Source organism: Pseudorasbora parva, chromosome 5, assembly GCF_024679245.1.
Source record: "Pseudorasbora parva isolate DD20220531a chromosome 5, ASM2467924v1, whole genome shotgun sequence".
Classification (NCBI taxonomy): domain Eukaryota; kingdom Metazoa; phylum Chordata; class Actinopteri; order Cypriniformes; family Gobionidae; genus Pseudorasbora; species Pseudorasbora parva.
This window is the reverse complement of record NC_090176.1, coordinates 48531640-48547455: the sequence shown is the minus strand read 5'-3', so window position 1 is coordinate 48547455 and position 15816 is coordinate 48531640. Positions and strand designations below refer to the sequence as shown.

Below are 15816 nucleotides of genomic sequence, written 5' to 3'. Positions count from 1 at the left end.
GGCTTAAAAAGTGAACAACAAAGGATATGGGAAGTCTTTAAAGGGTCATAACACACACAGGGTCTGCCAGTCTCATGTTAATCTTGAGTACCTATAGAATAGTATTGATCCTTCATAGTCTTTAGTTTTATCAATTTATAAAAGACAGATAAGTTGTTCTTTCTAAAAACTCCTTCTGGAAAACAAACTGCATCCACTGTTTCCTTAACACTGGGCTATTTATGAAGCAGAACAATGTGATCTTTCCCTTACACTAGAAACACTTCTTTAGTGACAATGATGATTTTGTGATCTAAAAACAAAATGGCTGAGCTGCCTACGACTTCTTTAACTGAGCAAAACGCGCTCTTGCTCTCATTCTGGTTGATGTGTGTAAGTGTGTGTGTGTGTGTGTGTGTGTGTGCCCATACAAGCAATACCGCCCTTTATGACTTCATACAGGTCCATACTCAAAAAAATATAATAAAATAATAATAAATAAATACTTTTTTTTTTTTACATTTTGGCCACGTTTATCATGAGAATCAACTCTTTAACAGTCTATATAAGTCAGGATGCATAAAATAGCATTAGCCCCCCCCCCCCCCAATCAAATAACAAACTTAAATAAGAAGATTCATGACACGTTCACAAACAATAATTAACAAAGGACTGAACAGAAAAGGGAGTATAAATGCACGTGGTAAATGAGGACATTTACATTTACATTTACATTTAATCATTTAGCAGATGCTTTTATCCAAAGTGACTTACAAAAAGGGGAGAGCAATAGAAGCAACGAAACAGCAAGGCCAACAACCTGTAAGAGCTGTAAGAAATCTCAATTAATTAGCACAGTACACTTTTTTTTATTTTTTTTATTTTTTTATAGACATCTATAACAAAAACTCACGTACGCAAATACAAAACACTGGATTTTGATAGCTATGATAGGACACTAAAGAGGAACTGCATAGTAACTAACAAGAACTCACACAGACATGACAGGAAGAACTAAACAGAGCATGATTGTGACACACACGTTGTCCTTCTGACTCTGCACTGCTGCGGATTGAAGAACACGCTGATTAACGCTGACTAAAATACAGTGATGAGCCAAAGCCTGCCGCTGGTTTCATATGAGGCGATCACAAATTAGTGTGCAGATTATGGTGCTAATCACCAATTTTTAGGGGGGCTGGGTGGAAATTTAGGGGGGCATGCTGCATGGGATCATTCTGCGAATCTTTTGCGTTTAAAAAAAAAGAAGCTTGATGCTGTTCGCTATTCATATGAACAAGCGCAAAATAATTAAACAAAAAGAAAAAGAAAGAACGGCATACAGCATTACAACAACACCAGGGTGAGTAAATTATGACTACATTTTCATTTTAGGGTGATATTTAACTAACAATGAGCAATACATTTGTGCATTTTATCGTTTATCCTTCTTTTATTGTTTCTGTTTGATGTCTTCTGTTCCCTCTCTTCTCTTTCATGGTTTCTTTTCCTCTTTTACGGTCTGTCCTGTTTGATTACTTTTCTTTGTGGGCTGTCTTTCTGGGTTAGTCTCTGATCTGGACAGGCAAATACGTGTTGCTCTTTTAGCAGCTCATCATGATGACTCAGAGGAACGAGTCCGAATCATTTCCTGTGGTGTATTATTTATTGTCAACGTAACTTGTTGTTTTGGCTCTCTGATTCTTTTCTAGCTGATGTTGTATGACTATTTTAGCCATGTGACCTTTAGTGGTTTACTAAGCAAAATTGTGTCCCAGATACTCCCTCTCAGAGGGTTCAGTTTCTGCTGGGCACTGAGGATGATGATGAAGAGCACATACCACACGACCTCTTCACTGAGCTGGATGAGATCTGCCTTCGTGATGGAGAGGATGCTGAGTGGAGAGAAACTGCCAGGTACTGACCCATGTGACTTGGTCAAGTGATGTCACCTCAACCAATGGTCTGGATTCATGCTGCATTCACACCATAATTATGAGATGACAATGACAACCTGTGACGTTCTGCTCAGAGCTGTTCACATCGTATGCATTTCTACGGCAATCAATGGTGAAATTAATCTGCAGCAGTCAGGTGGTACAAGAAACTTCCCAGTTTACAAGTTGTAATTACGAGGACGTGAACGTTCTTTACCAGTTAGAATAATACGGTAAATCCGTCATGACGTGAATGCACCTTTAGTTATCTGATACGCATTAATGGGTCAACCATGTATCAGGATGTCTGGAAAGTATTTACAAAAGTCTTTTAAAAATCTAGTTTAGAATGCATGTGCCAAGTTTTTAAAATATCATTTTTTTATTCCTGATTTTACTCTAAAAAAATTGCCGGAACATAGTAAAAAGCTCAAATTCATTAATTTTCATGTCATAAAAGCTCTGATAATTTATTATCATTTTATTATACAATTTTTTTCCATCTCAAAAGCATCTCAAATAAGCATTTAAAAAATATATATTTTCAAGGAGATGTTTTACTTTTATTTAAGTTGTTTTTACCTTGCGTTATTTGATGCGACATCTAAATATCTGTATATTTAAAACAAAATCTGATATCTAAAGAAAGTTAGTGTAGAATAAACAATATACAGGGAGCATTTTGTTGTCCTGTGACCAGTCCAAAAACAGGAAATGACATCACAGAGAGGCCTACACTCCATTTGCAAAAATGGTACCTTTAGGAGTACAACAGCTTGTCATTGGGGCATTACCCTTAAAAGGACATATTTTACCTTTGTTGCACCCAAAAGGTTCATAGTAGTACCTTGAGGAACATATTGCTATTCTAAGGTACTAATACTATGCATTTTTTACGGGTGAAAAAGTTACAAAGATGTCCTTTAATGGTAATGCCCCAGTGACAAGCTGTTGTACTTCTAAAGGTACCTTTTTACTGTAGGTCCTCATTGCCACATGTCAAAGTCCGATATAAAAATATCTGATGTTTTTTGTATGTTATGGTTAGCTGAAGTTGTCAAGGGTTAAAATAACAAAAACATTGTCTAAGAAAAACCCTTTTTGAACATTGTTTTTGAGCATAATGGTCCACTTTTTACTTGTTTTTTTGGTCCATGTACATGTTTTTCTAAATGCATGAAGCCAACATGATTACATTTCAAAGAACTCGACACACAAGATTTCACCATCTACGTCATTTATTTAATTTTTTTAGCTCACAAATAATGAATCAATATTTTTTTGAGGCTTTTGACATGATGTGCTGATGTCCAGCGTTTTTCAGAGATTGATTTTTGGCAGCTTTGATATGTTTTGTGTTTTGAGAGCATAAGTGATGCATTAAATCTGTTGAGCGGCATTAGTCTAAGAGAGCAGAGGTTATATAAAGAACCATTGTTGTGTGTGTGTGTGTGTGTGTGTGTGTGTGTGTGTGTGTGTGTGTGTGTGTGTGTGTGTGTGTGTGTGTGTGTGTGTGTGTGTGTGTGTGTGTGTGTGTGTGTGTGTGTGTGTGTGTAAAACAGAAAAGCTAAATACAGCACTTATAATGATGATGATGGTTTCTACATTGTCATATGGCATCTCATCTAAACGCAAATGCACTCAGCATGAGAATTATTTTTATTTTGTCTTCGCGAAGTAAAGACATGTAAACTGTAGTCCTTTATGTCCAAAAATATTAAATAATATCATGAAACAACACAAATCCTCATTTACATATTCAGTTAAGGTTAAAAAAGGGCATCACGAAAATGATTTTTCATCTGCATGTCATTAAAAAAACACTGAATGACAGTTCATAAAGCTCTCAAGTTGCAAAAGGGCAAATTTGACATATGAAATAAAGAACGCATGGCTTTAATGCAGTATTCTTGAGCTTCATACGAAGGTTCAGTTCTGAATTTTCCACATGCATTGGTCATTGTTTTGAACTGTGTCCAGGTGGCTGAAGTTTGAAGAGGATGTGGAGGATGGTGGCGAGCGCTGGAGTAAACCGTACGTGGCCACGCTGTCTCTGCACAGCCTCTTTGAGCTGCGGAGCTGCATCATCAACGGCACCGTCATGCTGGACATGAGGGCCAGCTCTCTGGAGGAGGTTGCAGGTAGCGCTTTCTGTGCTTTTACATTCATGTATCCAAAGCCACTTACAAGAGAGGAACAAAGCAATTCGACAAGGAGCCAACAATTGTCATAACATATAATGCCAGGTTTATTTGACAAATACATTAGGAAGCAAGCTAGAGAAGAGGAATGCAGAAAGATTTTTGTGTGTGTTTTATTGGAAAGAAATGCAAGAAAGGAAGGCCATAAAAACATGGGGCTTCTGGGTGAAATCTGTCACTTCTAGATCACATTTAATCCAAAAATCTCTATATATATATATAAAAAAAGGAGAATGATAAAATAAAATAAAAATTGCATTTTGAAACAATTTTAATGAGAATTACATTTCGTCAAATAATCCTTTTTCAAATATTCAAAAGCCACTAGAACAGTGTTATATGTTTTGTGAACTTGTGTTCTTATATTATCCCAAACATTTCCAAGAATGTTTAAATCCAGAGAAATAAGCTATTTTAACCAGAACATGGACTGTGTCCGTGCATCGCCTATCAACGCCATCATACCCACGTTACCCTTGGTAGACCAAAGACGATTTAATATATGATGTGTTTTATTAGACAGGTGAGCAACTGTTTGGATCATTCATTGAAAGAAAACTAATCATCATCGTTATATAGCTCAACACAGTCTTATTGTTTAAATCTCTTGATTTACCGCGAGCACCATGTTTTACCATACCTAATATCGATATAGCTCACTGCAGTGTGAACAAGTGTCTCATAGTATGTGCAATGATGAGTCAACAGAGTGGGGATCCAAATGCAACTTTATTAAGACAGCAGTTCACAATCGAAGTCCAGAGTTCAGGCAAGGTCAAAATACATGCAGGCAGTCCAAACAAACACAACTCAACAAGGCAGGGAACGCAGGCAAGAGAGTAGTCCAGAGACAGGCAGGTGATCCAAAACCAAGAGACACTAAACATGGGAGAACGCTCAGAATTGCAGTGTTACACTTTACACGACTTCGCCGTGAAAGGCAGAGTGAACATGGTTTATATAAGCTGTGTCTCATTTCAGAAGGCTGCGTCCTCCGGAGGTCGCATTCGAAGGGTGCATACGTCATAAGGCCGTCTCATTTCAAAAAAGTGAGAAGGACACTCCAAACGCGACCTCCGAATGCGTCCTTCTTTCACAGGAATTCGGAGTGTGCATGAGGTGTATCCTTCACGGCTGGAGATAACCCACAATTCTTTGCGTCTCCGTTAACAACCGTCATATTTTTTTTATATTATATGAAAAAACGGCACCACCGCCAGATATACATGCGAGCGTAGGTGTGGTGTTTAAATTAAGTAGTTCAAGCTTTTTTTTTTTTTTTTTTTAAGCTCTATCACCTCAAACAGATAGTTGTGGTAAACAGGATTACAACTGTTTAGTGCATTTTAAACGTTTAGAACAGTACATTGCTGTCAAGACAAGAAACATTTCATAGTCATTTTCAAGTTATAAATAATTTTCATTCATATAACTGGCGTGAGAGCGCAACGAGGCTGAACTTGTTGGCATAGCAACGTGATACTTCCTGCCTATGTGTCCTACGAAGGACGTCTCGTTTAATTCTGATTGAGGACACTCCGTATACTGCATCCTACACAGGACGTGTCCTCCGGAGGACGCAGCCTTCAAAATATAACGAAATGAGACACAGCTATAGACTGAGGTGATGATGCTAATGGCACAGGTGTAAACAATGATGGCTGATGAGTCAGGGCAAAGGATTATGGGGAATGAAGTCCGGAATGGGGATAAATATTGAGGTGAAGGGAGATCTCTGGTGGCGATCAGAAGGAGCCCCAGAGGCAAGGCAAGGCAAGGCAAGGCAAGGCAAGGCAAGGCAAGGCAAGGCAAGGCAAGGCAAGGCAAGTTTATTTGTATAGCACATTTCATACCCAATGGCAATTTAAAGTGCTTTACATAGAAATTAATTAAAACAGTGGTAACAAATGCAGAGGCCTGATTTGTGGCATTATGTCTCATAGCGTCTCATTTAATACAGTAAAAATTACAGTAATGAGAATTTAGTGAAAATCTATTGAGAATAATTAATAATTAATGAGAGTTTGGGAAAAATGTGCTTGAATTTTTTTATTTATTTATGGTCTTAAATAGCAGTGGTGTCAACTGATAAAAAATAACTAATTAATCACTAATGTTTCTGTAATTAATCATGATTAATCGCACCGAGCTTTTGGAAAAATGTATTTCAATAATCTACTTTAGACATCCTATAACTATAGTACATATATGTATATAAGTATAAGTAACTATAAGTAACTTTGCAAGTACATGTTGTTATGTTAATTTATTCTGCTAACCTTAAACTAACACTCTACTAATACTCTTAATATAATTAGCTGACATGTAGTTGCAAAGTTACTTATAGTTAGTAGAATGTCAGTTTATGACACCAACAATTTACATACCAGTAAAATTTCACAATTTCACAATTCTTCATTCCAATTTTTTTTACCACAACAAAAGACTTAATTTTCTTTTTGTGAAATATAATAAGTTATTTTTGGTTCAGAACTGTGAACTTGGACCTAAACATGTTTCCGTGAGACTTTTTTTTATTCTTTTCCGGTGCATGTAAAATGTTTACCATCTTTGGTCAAATGAGTTTCCCTTGTCAAATTATCACATTGTAATAGGCTGTGGATGTGTCAGCGCTCGAGTGCCGCTGAGGAACACCTTAAACTGAGTTCAACACTTTAATCTCTGTGGGATTGGTGTAAAACAGCTCAAGCCATGTGTACAGATTCTCAGTGTTTACAGCTCAGGTAATTGACACATATGCACAAAGATTTAGCGTTCAGCAATATTTCATGAGAAAGTGTTGCATATTCATTAGGATGATTTTTTTTTTTTTAAGTTGACATTAAATTGGAGGCTGAGGCTTTTCATTTCTCTAAATATGTGGATAAGTCAATTTCGGACACAATCCTTAAAAGGGGTCATAAATTTAGAAATTTAATTTTCCTTGATCTTTTGACATGTAAGATATAATTTTACTATTAAAGGTGAACTATGTAGTATTTTTGCAGTAAAATATCCAAAAACCACTAGGCCGGTGTTATATATTTTGTTCAGTTGAGTACCTACAATATCCCAGATGTTTCCAACTATTTGTAAATTGTGAGAAAATTGCTATTTTAACTAAGGGCCGGGACGTTTCAGCATTGCATTTGAGAGAGTCGCCTGTCAATTGCGTCATATCTGCGCTACCCTCGGTTTCGGCTTTTATTTGGCAGGAGCGCTTTACTCTTAGCAGTGTGAACAAGTGAACGCACGGAGTAACGTCATAACATCGTTTTAAACACACTTAAATGTATCTAATATGATAAACAGAGCTACATTACCTCAAAATCATAACCGGAAGAGCGGATCTGTGCAGGCGCCCGGCAAATGAGTCCCGTCCCGCCATAATAAAAGTCCCGGTATTCGCGAGGCGGGTATTTGTTTAACAATCGCTCCAGCAGCTGTGCTCAGGTCCATAACACTCGGTCCTGCTCTGCTTTAGACTACAGTAACGTTAATAACCGCATGCATGAACGTGATTTCTGCCCGAGTCCTATTTTTCACCGGCTGTGATGAGAAGACCACATCTCCCAAGATGCTGCGCTCACACTTTGCGTCATCAAACTACGCATTTGTTTTGCATAGGCGCCCTCCAGTGGACAAAAGCTGCATAGTGCACCTTTAAAACATCCTGTAAGTTTCAGTATTCATGGCTTCTTTGTAAGTCCCATAATGGCTTTTATTGATACCAAGCTTTGAAAACGAGTCGTTTCGGATTTTGTATCAGTATGACATCATAGTGCGACAAAAAACCCGCCTCTGCAGAATCAGAACACCGCCCACTTTTACACCATTGCCTCTTTAGTCCCGCCCACTGATTCACGCAAGCACAGGATTACTCCAGCAACAAAACCATATAGATGTTAACCTACGAACTTCTTTCTGTTGGGTCTTCGTTACAACACTAATATAACAAAATACAATAGTTAAAGGGATATTTCAACCAAAAATGAAAATTCTGTCATCATTCACTCTTACAAGATTATTATTAGTTTATTTGTTCTGCTGAACACAAAAGAAGATTTTTTTTGTAACAAAGCAGATAGAGCAACCATTCACTACCATAGTTTTTTTTTTTTTTTGCTCTCTGCTTTGTTACAAACATTCTTCCAAATATCTTCTTTTGTGTTCAGCAGAAGAAAGAAACTCATACAGGTTTGGAACAACATGAGGGTGAGTAAATTATGACAATATTTTCCTTTTGGGGTGAACTATCCCTTTAGGAGTAAATATGAAGATTATTAATTTCTATGTTGTCGCTGACTGAAGTATTTTTGGTGTATAAGTTAATTTTCTTCTGATTCAGAATCAGACTCTGGCTCAAACATTGCCATTTTTGAAAATAATTGTAATATGCAAAACTGTTACCCAATCATTGCAGTGGGCTTTCAAAACCTATCATGCCTATCAAAACGTAGTGTTTCAAAGAGAGGATCAAAAAAGTATAGAAAATAGCATATTACTTCTAAATGATGATGTTTTTGATGTAAAATCTCGCTAACCTTATAAGTGGACTTCAAAGAACATTATACATTTTTTTTAATAATGCAGTTAAAGGAACACTCCACTTTTGTTGAAAATAGGCAGTTAAACAGTTGAGTTTTACCATTTTTGAATCCATTCAGCCGATCTCTGTATCTGGCGGTAGCACTTTAAGCATAGCTTAGCATACATCATTGAATCAGGTTAGACCATTAGCATCGCGCTCAAAAATGACCAAAGACTTTATTTTTTCAAATATAAAATTTTTACTATTTAAAACTTGACTATTCTGTAGTTACATCGTGTTCCAAGACCAACGGAAAAATTAATTTTTTTAGACTGATTACTATTCTCTCATTCTTGCGTACTAATCAGGAAACTTTGCTGCCATTCTATGGGTGCAGCAGCACAGTGATATTACGCAGAAAATAGTTCCTAGCTATATCGGCCTAAAAAAAAAATCGCAACTTAATTTTCCGTTGGTCTTAGTACCCGATGTAACTACAGAAGAGTCAAGTGTTTTTAATAGGAAAATATAGTGAAAGTCTTAATTTTTGAGCAATGCTAATGGTCTAATCCGATTCAAGGATGTATGCTAAGCTATGGTAAAAGTGCTACCGCCAGATACAGAGATCGGCTGAATGGATTCAAAAACGGTGAAACTCAACTGTTTAACTCTAAGGGACTTGAAAAATTAGCCTATTTTTTAAAAAAGTGGAGTGTTCCTTTAATGACTACTTTAAAGTCTTATTTACAAAAAACGGATTCAACATTTCCACCATTATTACTCAGGTAAAAAAATTACAGTATATTTTCATATTGCACATTTTCACGGAGGTTCAGTGCAGTAAAAACAAGCATCAAGAGGTGGAAATGCATTGTCTTTATCGCTTCGAGTCATGAATTATACAGTGTTTGCACCTTCTCACTCTCTGAAGCATGTGAATTCTGCATTTCTCAAAGCTGTTCTGCATCTTCAGATTATCTGAGCAGCTGCTCCATCAGTTGTCATCAGCGTCAGTGTCAGTTTCTGATGCAGAGTTCAAGGAACATCTGCACAAGAGGCACAGATGAGGTTTTGTCAAACATTTAGCACAGATTAGCCATTTAAAGAGCACATTAGCTCCTTATCAACACAGCACTGGCCAAACAAATGCCTTGCGGGGAATTCATGCCTTTAGGAATTCCTCATTCTATTTATTATTCAGGTTTGAAATTAATAATTAACACTTTGGTGGAGCATATGACGTTGAATGTACCATTTGACAGCTCTATAACACTACACATCTGTGCTGCTGTTTTAAAGATGACAATACACATGAGAAATAAGATATAAATGACATCAGATGATTGCAAAACTATTACAATTTACTGGTGATGTTAAGTTTGTGATAGATAGATAGATAGACAGATAGATAGACAGATAGATAGGCATATAGATAGATAGATAGATAGATAGATAGATAGATAGATAGATAGATAGATAGATAGATAGATAGATAGATAGATAGATAGATAGATAGATAGATAGATCTGGTGATTTGCTTTATCTGACTGTTTGTAATATTGTGTGTTGAATCTCTTAGATATGGTTCTGGACCAACAGGAAGTGGCCGGGCATCTTGAAGATGATGTCAGGAGGAAGGTCAAAGAGGCTCTTCTGAAGCAGCATCATCATCAGAACCAGAAGAAACTGGCCAATCGGATTCCCATCGTACGCTCCTTTGCTGATATCGGCAAGAGACAGTCTGAGTCCAACTGCACGGACAAAAACGGTATTCAATCGCCTTAGCACAGAAATACAGGAGGTCTGATTCTGCAGATGACAATAACACTACACACAATACAGCTCAAACACTGGGGTCTGAAAATGAGTACAAAATGACTCAGCAAGGATTATCAATCGATCAAAGGTGATATTAAACATGATAGAACGATATATAGAACAATAGAAAGAATGATAGAACGATAGAAAGATAAATAGAGCAAATGATAGATAGATAGATAGATAGATAGATAGATAGATAGATAGATAGATAGATAGATAGATAGATAGATAGAATGATATATAGAACAATAGAAAGAATGATAGAACGATAGAAAGATAAATAGAGCAAATGATAGATAGATAGATGGATGGATGGATGGATGGATGGATGGATGGATGGATGGATGGATGGATAGATAGATAGATAGATAGATAGATAGATAGATAGATAGATAGATAGATAGATAGATAGATAGATAGATAGATAGATAGATAGAACGATAGAACGATAGAAAGATAAATAGAGCAAATGATAGATGGATGGATGGATGGATGGATGGATGGATGGATGGATGGATAGATAGATAGATAGATAGATAGATAGATAGATAGATAGATAGATAGATAGATAGAACGATAGATAGAACGATAGATAGATAGAACGATAGATAGATAGAACGATAGATAGATAGATAGATAGATAGATAGATAGATAGATAGATAGATAGATAGATAGATAGATAGATAGATAGATTGATAGATTGATAGAGTGCCTTGCGAAAATATTCGGCCCCCTTGAACTTTGCGACCTTTTGCCACATTTCAGGCTTCAAACATATTGATATGAAACTGTAATTTTTTGTGAAGAAACAACAAATGGGACACAATCATGAAGTGGAACGAAATTTATTGGATATTTCAAACTTTCAAAACAAATCAAAAACAAAAAAAAATGGGCGTGCGAAATTATTCGGCCCCTTTACTTACAGTGCAGCAAACTCTCTCCAGAAGTTCAGTGAGGATCTCTGAATGATCCAATGTTGACCTAAATGACTAATGATGATAAATAGAATCCACCTGTGTGTAATCAAGTCTCCGTATAAATGCACCTGCACTGTGATAGTCTCAGCGGTCCGTTTAAAGCCCAGAGAGCATCATGAAGAACAAGGAACACACCAGGCAGGTCCGAGATACTGTTGTGGAGAAGTTTAAAGCCGGATTTGGATACAAAAAGATTTCCCAAGCTTTAAACATCCCAAGGAGCACTGTGCAAGCCATAATATTGAAATGGAAGGAGTATCAGACCACTGCAAATCTACCAAGTCCCTCTAAACTTTCAGCTCATACAAGGAGAAGACTGATCAGAGATGCAGCCAAGAGGCCCATGATCACTCTGGATGAACTGCAGAGATCTACAGCTGAGGTGGGAGACTCTGTCCATAGGACAACAATCAGTCGTATACTGCACAAATCTGGCCTTTCTGGAAGAGTGGCAAGAAGAAAGCCATTTCTTAAAGATATCCATAAAAAGTGTTGTTTAAAGTTTGCCACAAGCCACCTGGGAGACACACCAAACATGTGGAAGAAGGTGCTCTGGTCAGATGAAACCAAAATTGAAATTTTTGGCAACAATGCAAAACTTTATGTTTGGCGTAAAAGCAACACAGCTCATCAACCTGAACACACACCATCCCCACTGTCAAACATGGTGGTGGCAGCATCATGGTGTGGGCCTGCTTTTCTTCAGCAGACAGGGAAGATGGCTAAATTGATGGGAAGATGGATGGAGCCAAATACAGGACCATTCTGGAAGAAAACCTGATGAACCTGCAAAAGACCTGAGACTGGGACGGAGATTTGTCTTCCAACAAGACAATGATCCAAAACATAAAGGCAAAATCTACAATGGAATGGTTCAAAAATTAACATATCCAGGTGTTAGAATGCCCAAGTCAAAGTCCAGACCTGAATCCAATCGAGAATCTGTGGAAAGAACTGAAAACTGCTGTTCACAAACGCTCTCCATCCAACCTCACTGAGCTCGAGCTGTTCTGCAAGGAGGAATGGGCAAAAATGTCAGTCTCTCGATGTGCAAAACTGATAGACATACCCCAAGCGACTTACAGCTGTAATTGCAGCAAAAGGTGCCGCTACAAAGTATTAACTTAAGGGGGCTGAATAATTTTGCACGCCCAATTTTTCCGTTTTTGATTTGTTAAAAAAGTTTGAAATATCCAATAAATTTCATTCCACTTCATGGTTGTGTCCCACTTCTTGTTGATTCTTCACAAAAAATTACAGTTTCATTATGTTTGAAGCCTGAAATGTGGCAAAAGGTCGCAAAGTTCAAGGGGGCGGAATATTTTCGCAAGTCACTGTAGATAGATAGATAAATGGAACGATAGAACAATAGATAGAACGGTAGATAGAACGATAGATAGATAGATAGATAGATAGATAGATAGATAGATAGATAGACTGTTTGTTGTTGCTGTTTTCATTATAAATCTGTCACTCCATTCTGTGGATGTTTAACTTACACATGTCAGATCCACCATCTCAGAGTGTCAGTGTCTCTGTGTGTGTGTGTGTGTGTGCGTGTGTGTGTGTGTCTGACAGGCGCTTCATTTCATCTCTTTAAGTCTCCTCTGTGGCGATCGGTTGTTTCAGATGGGGATGATGGGCAGGTCTCATCTTGTTCTCCATGCTGGCCTCTGTGCTGCTCGTCCAGTGTGTCCATCACCTCACCTCTCCCTCCTCCATCCTCCTCATCCACCCATCCAAACAAGAACCCCAACGCCTCCTTCAGACCAGACAGAAAGGACGGCTTGGATCCAGGCAACTTTTAACTTCAGAGACTTTCTCTTCTGCTGTAGTGCTTCCTAAAACATAACATGTAAAGGTGGTTATCTCAGATAATAGGATGCACGTGGTAAAGAACCTCTTAAATGGAGGCGGATTGTAAATTAAGGCAGGCTGTGAGAATGCATGACCCTCTGAGAGGATATTATTAACAAATAGGACATTTCAATAGCCATGAATGGATATATTTAGTTGCTTGTTCTTATAAAGGTGATATTAAATAGTGTTATACTTGTAAAACGATACTAACAAATGAGTTAACTGTGGTGATTATCTTGTAAATTAGGATCAATATTATGATTAAATTATAAAAAAAATAGCAGTATTTATCTGTCGCAAAAAAATGAGGATATAAGTTAGGGTGACAGCATCCATCTTAATATGATAATCAGGCTTAATATTATGACCACCTTCCTAATATTGTGTTGCTCCCCCTTTTGCTGCCCAAACAGCCCTGACCCGTCGATGCATGGACTCCACTAGACCCCTGAAGGTGTGCTGTGGTATCTGGCACCAAAATGTTAGCAGCAGATCCTTTAAGTCCTGTAAGTTGCAAAGCTTACAAAGCAGTAAGTCTTCCAAGCTGGAAAAGCCACAGCCACCAGGGAATACCGTTTCCATGAAAGGGTGAACATGGTCTGCAACAATGCTTAGGTAGGTGGACCGTGTCAAAGTAACATCCACATGGATGGAGGAGCCAAGGTTTCCCAGCAGAACATTGCCCAAAGCATCACACTGCCTCCGCCGGCTCGCCTTCTTCCCATAGTGCATCCTGGTGCCATGTGTTCCCCAGGTAAGCCACGCACACGCATCCGGCCATCCATGAAATGTCAAAGAAAACGTGATTCATCAGACCAGGCCACCTTCTTCCATTGCTCTGTGGTCCAGTTTTGATGCTCACGTGCCACTCTTGGCTCTTTCAGCGGTGGTCAGGGGTCAGCATGGGCACCCTGACTGGTCAGCGGCTATGCCGCCCCATACACAACAAACTGAGGTGCTCTGTGTATTCTGACACCTTTCTATCAGAACCAGCATTAACTTCTGGAGCAATTTGATCTCCAGTAGCTCGTCTGTTTGATCGGACCACACGGGCCAGCCTTCGCTCCTCACTTGCATCAATGAGCCTTGGCCGCCCATGACCCTGTGTCCGGTTCTCCACTGTTCCTCTTGGAGCACTTTTGATAGATACTGACCACTGCAGACCGGGAACAGCCCACAAGAGCTGCAGTTTTGGAGATGCTCTGACCCAGTCGTCTAGCCATCACAATTTGTCCCTTGTCAAACTCACTCAAATCCTTACGCTTGCCCATTTTTCCTGCTTCTATCACATCAACCTTGAGGAAAATTCTTTTCACTTGCTGCCTAATATATCCCACCCACTAACAGGTGCCGTGATGAAGAGATAATCAGTGTTATTCACTTCACTGGTCATAATGTTATGCCTGATTGATGTAAACATTTATGCATAAAAATGAAACACAAGAAGGAGCACAACTGAGTGAAGATTCAATTGACCTGGAAAGTCATTTTACCATTAAATCGACAAATCATTAAATTTGTCTCAATAAATCGACTAATTTGAATGTTGTTTTTTTTTTATATTTATGAGACAAATTCACCAAAATGTCATAATCACTGGTGGGAAGCTTTCCTTTTAATATATTCAGTTTGTGTGTAATGTTCATGAAGAACTATAATAAAGCCTAGAGCAGAAAATTGGCCAGTTTAATAGAGTGGATTATTACCTGCCCACTTTTTCCAGCGGCCTTGGTTCTGAAATTATCTTTTCCATTCAAAAAAGGTCTTTGTTACAGAAATATAAGCCATGAACAAAACATTCACATGATTCACAACATTATAAAACTTGATTTGAAGCAAAACATTTTTTTGAAAATCAGACAAAAAGACAAAGGTCAGACTTTGAACTTAACTTTAATGAGAGAAATAATAAAAACTCCTGAAGCAGTGCAATTAAAATAAAATAAAAACTGACAGGTATAAAACTATTGATTTAAAGATGTTTTTTTCTATATAGAAACAACACTTTGAATGTTCATTGCAAAATTTGCATATATATGTATACAGTGCAGTATGTACATATATTCATGTCTTGACATTAACACCTGCCAACCTGCCAAATGCGGGTGTATTTCAGCAGTGGTGTGTGACACTCCTACTAGCCACTTTGGCGGGTTGAATTTTCGATATAATATATACATTTGTAGTCTTTTAAAAATGCATCTGGAATAATAAACTTTATGCAATGTAGTCTAAAAAATGCTGGGTTAAAAACAACCCAAGTTGAGTTGGAAATGGACAAACCCAGAAATTGGGTTGTTTGAACCCTAGTAAATGGCCCCAATTTAAACAACCCAATTTCTGGATTTGTCCATTTTCAACCCAACTTGGGTTGTTTTTAACCCAGCATTTTTAGAGTGCATTTTCCGCAGAATAGACACTCAATACCAGCTGCTCTTTCTCTTTCTCTCTCTCATCTCTCCGACAGCGAGTGACACACAAACCCGCCTCCCCTCACTCACTCGTT

At 37.9% G+C, this 15816-nt stretch overlaps 1 protein-coding gene across 4 annotated transcripts in view; it reads left to right on the top strand.

Annotated features, from left to right (window-relative positions):
- slc4a10b (solute carrier family 4 member 10b) overlaps positions 1-15816 on the top strand; it is a 124222-nt gene that overhangs the window by 54596 nt on the left and 53810 nt on the right. For 2 of the 4 annotated variants that reach the window (XM_067444588.1, XM_067444589.1), the window contains 4 exons: positions 1758-1896; positions 3897-4057; positions 10228-10416; positions 13029-13247. In XM_067444588.1, the coding sequence (XP_067300689.1) occupies positions 1758-1896; positions 3897-4057; positions 10228-10416; positions 13029-13247 (708 nt within the window). The remainder of the gene's footprint in view (positions 1-1757; positions 1897-3896; positions 4058-10227; positions 10417-13028; positions 13248-15816) is intronic. The other 2 variants (XM_067444590.1, XM_067444591.1) reach the window with 2 other exon arrangements.